Here is a 1,661-nt window from a genome sequence, read left to right as displayed (position 1 = left end):
ATGCTTCCCTGCAGGGAGATGTCCCAGTTCCACAGGAAAGCTGAGGAACTATGAAATATGGCTCTGAAATAATGAAACTAGCTTTTGAACAATCATCTCGGAATCCGCTCATGTAGTCAACTGCTATTTATCCATCTCCACGGCCGCCTTTGCCGTCATGCAGACCATGGTAATGGCTTCCTGGCCCTACCTCTCTCCAGTCCATTCTTTATACAGGGACCAGAAGCAGGAAGGTTTGGTTGGGCAGAGGGGGACAGAGGTGGTCACTGTCCCCAATTCTAATGATGGTGGTAGAGGGAGGGAGCAGAGCAGTGGGGGAGGGCAGACCTTTCTCACCAACACCTCAGAAATGGCCTGGGCACACTCCCTTGGTTCCACAGATGCCACCTGAGGGACACAAAGAGGTACTGACTTACTTTCCAGCAGCATAGACCTCAGCAGTATCAAAGAGATTAACGCCACTTTCATAGGCGATTGTCATCAGCCGCTCAGCAACCTGCAAGGGACACATGGTCAGTCAGAAAAGCTGAATGCATTTTTTTATATTAAAAAAAATAAATAATAAAAGCCAAATGCTTGCCAAACCTGGAAAGCAACTTCAAGTCTTCGACTGGTCTTTAAGAATACTGAAATCTCACTGACCGCCTCTAGTTTTTCTCAGATGTAGTGAAGAAAGAAAGAGAAGGCTCAAGCAGCACACACTGAAGGGATTAGTCTAAGTCTAGCCTCACTGTGCTGGGAAGAGCTGGTCTGAAAATGTGCTCTGTGGCACTGTAATCTCTCTGACAAAGAGGGTCATTTGTATCACTGGCAACTCCGCTCCTCAACCCCATTCTCTAAGCCAATAGGTTTTGGCAGCTGGGAGACTCCTGACCTAAAAGCCTGTGACTTTTCCTGGAGGCTTAGCAGACTGTGCTCATGAACCAAAGGCCAGAGAGAGCCGTGACTGCTGTGAAACTCCTGCCACCCACAATGCAGCCCTGTCCCAGCCACCATCACAGAGCGGCCGTGTAATCAGCACAGGAAGGAGGGAAGCAGCGCCCCGACTTGCCAGGAGTCCAGCTCCTGCCTGTTCAGCCTGCAAACAGATCTCAAAGCTCCTTGTCCCTTCCTTTGTGCTGCTGAATGCAAGTGGCAAGTGTGACAGAAGAGCAGAGGGGCAGCTACAAACAGCAGCTTGAGAGAGAGCTATAGAGTGATGGCATAAACAGCAGTGGAGGGGACCATTTTTTCATTTTGCTGATTGACTTATTAGCGTTTGCAAAATTACACACCTCACAAGTAATTACAATTGATTTTTCCATTATGTTTTTGATGGTAAGCTAAAGTTGCTTCATCAGCATTTCTAAGACAAACTTTTTCTGCTGTTTTGGAAATTGGTCTACCGAGAAAATTGTTAGGCTAGCATAATTGAGTCCATGCAGATCCTTTAAAATAAAAGCAGCAAAAATACTATTACTGCTTTTAGTTTGCTACCATTATGACACTTATCCTAAGTAGAGATTAAAAGTTAAACAATGGTTTTTCCCATTATGACTGTCTTATGTTTTGGAAATTATTGTGCTTATAATATGTAATATCCTTGTGTTATGTCACATGAAATACCGGTGGATTATTACTGGGAGATGTGCATAATTAAATCTTATCTAGAGAGAAATTTT

General features: G+C 44.7%; 1 protein-coding gene across 1 annotated transcript in view; it reads right to left on the bottom strand.

Moving 5' to 3' along the window:
- LOC103606098 (voltage-gated potassium channel subunit beta-1) overlaps positions 1-1,661 on the bottom strand; it is a 78,936-nt gene that overhangs the window by 72,998 nt on the left and 4,277 nt on the right. Inside the window, exon 2 of the mRNA XM_008590693.1 lies at positions 417-496. Within this exon, the coding sequence (XP_008588915.1) occupies positions 417-481 (65 nt within the window). The 5' untranslated portion in view covers positions 482-496. The remainder of the gene's footprint in view (positions 1-416; positions 497-1,661) is intronic.

The sequence above is a fragment of the Galeopterus variegatus genome, unplaced genomic scaffold (genome assembly GCF_000696425.1).
Source record: "Galeopterus variegatus unplaced genomic scaffold, G_variegatus-3.0.2 Scaffold6288, whole genome shotgun sequence".
In the NCBI taxonomy this organism is placed as follows: Eukaryota; Metazoa; Chordata; class Mammalia; order Dermoptera; family Cynocephalidae; genus Galeopterus; species Galeopterus variegatus.
Note: the sequence above shows the minus strand (reverse complement) of the source record. Positions and strands in the feature narration are given on the sequence as shown.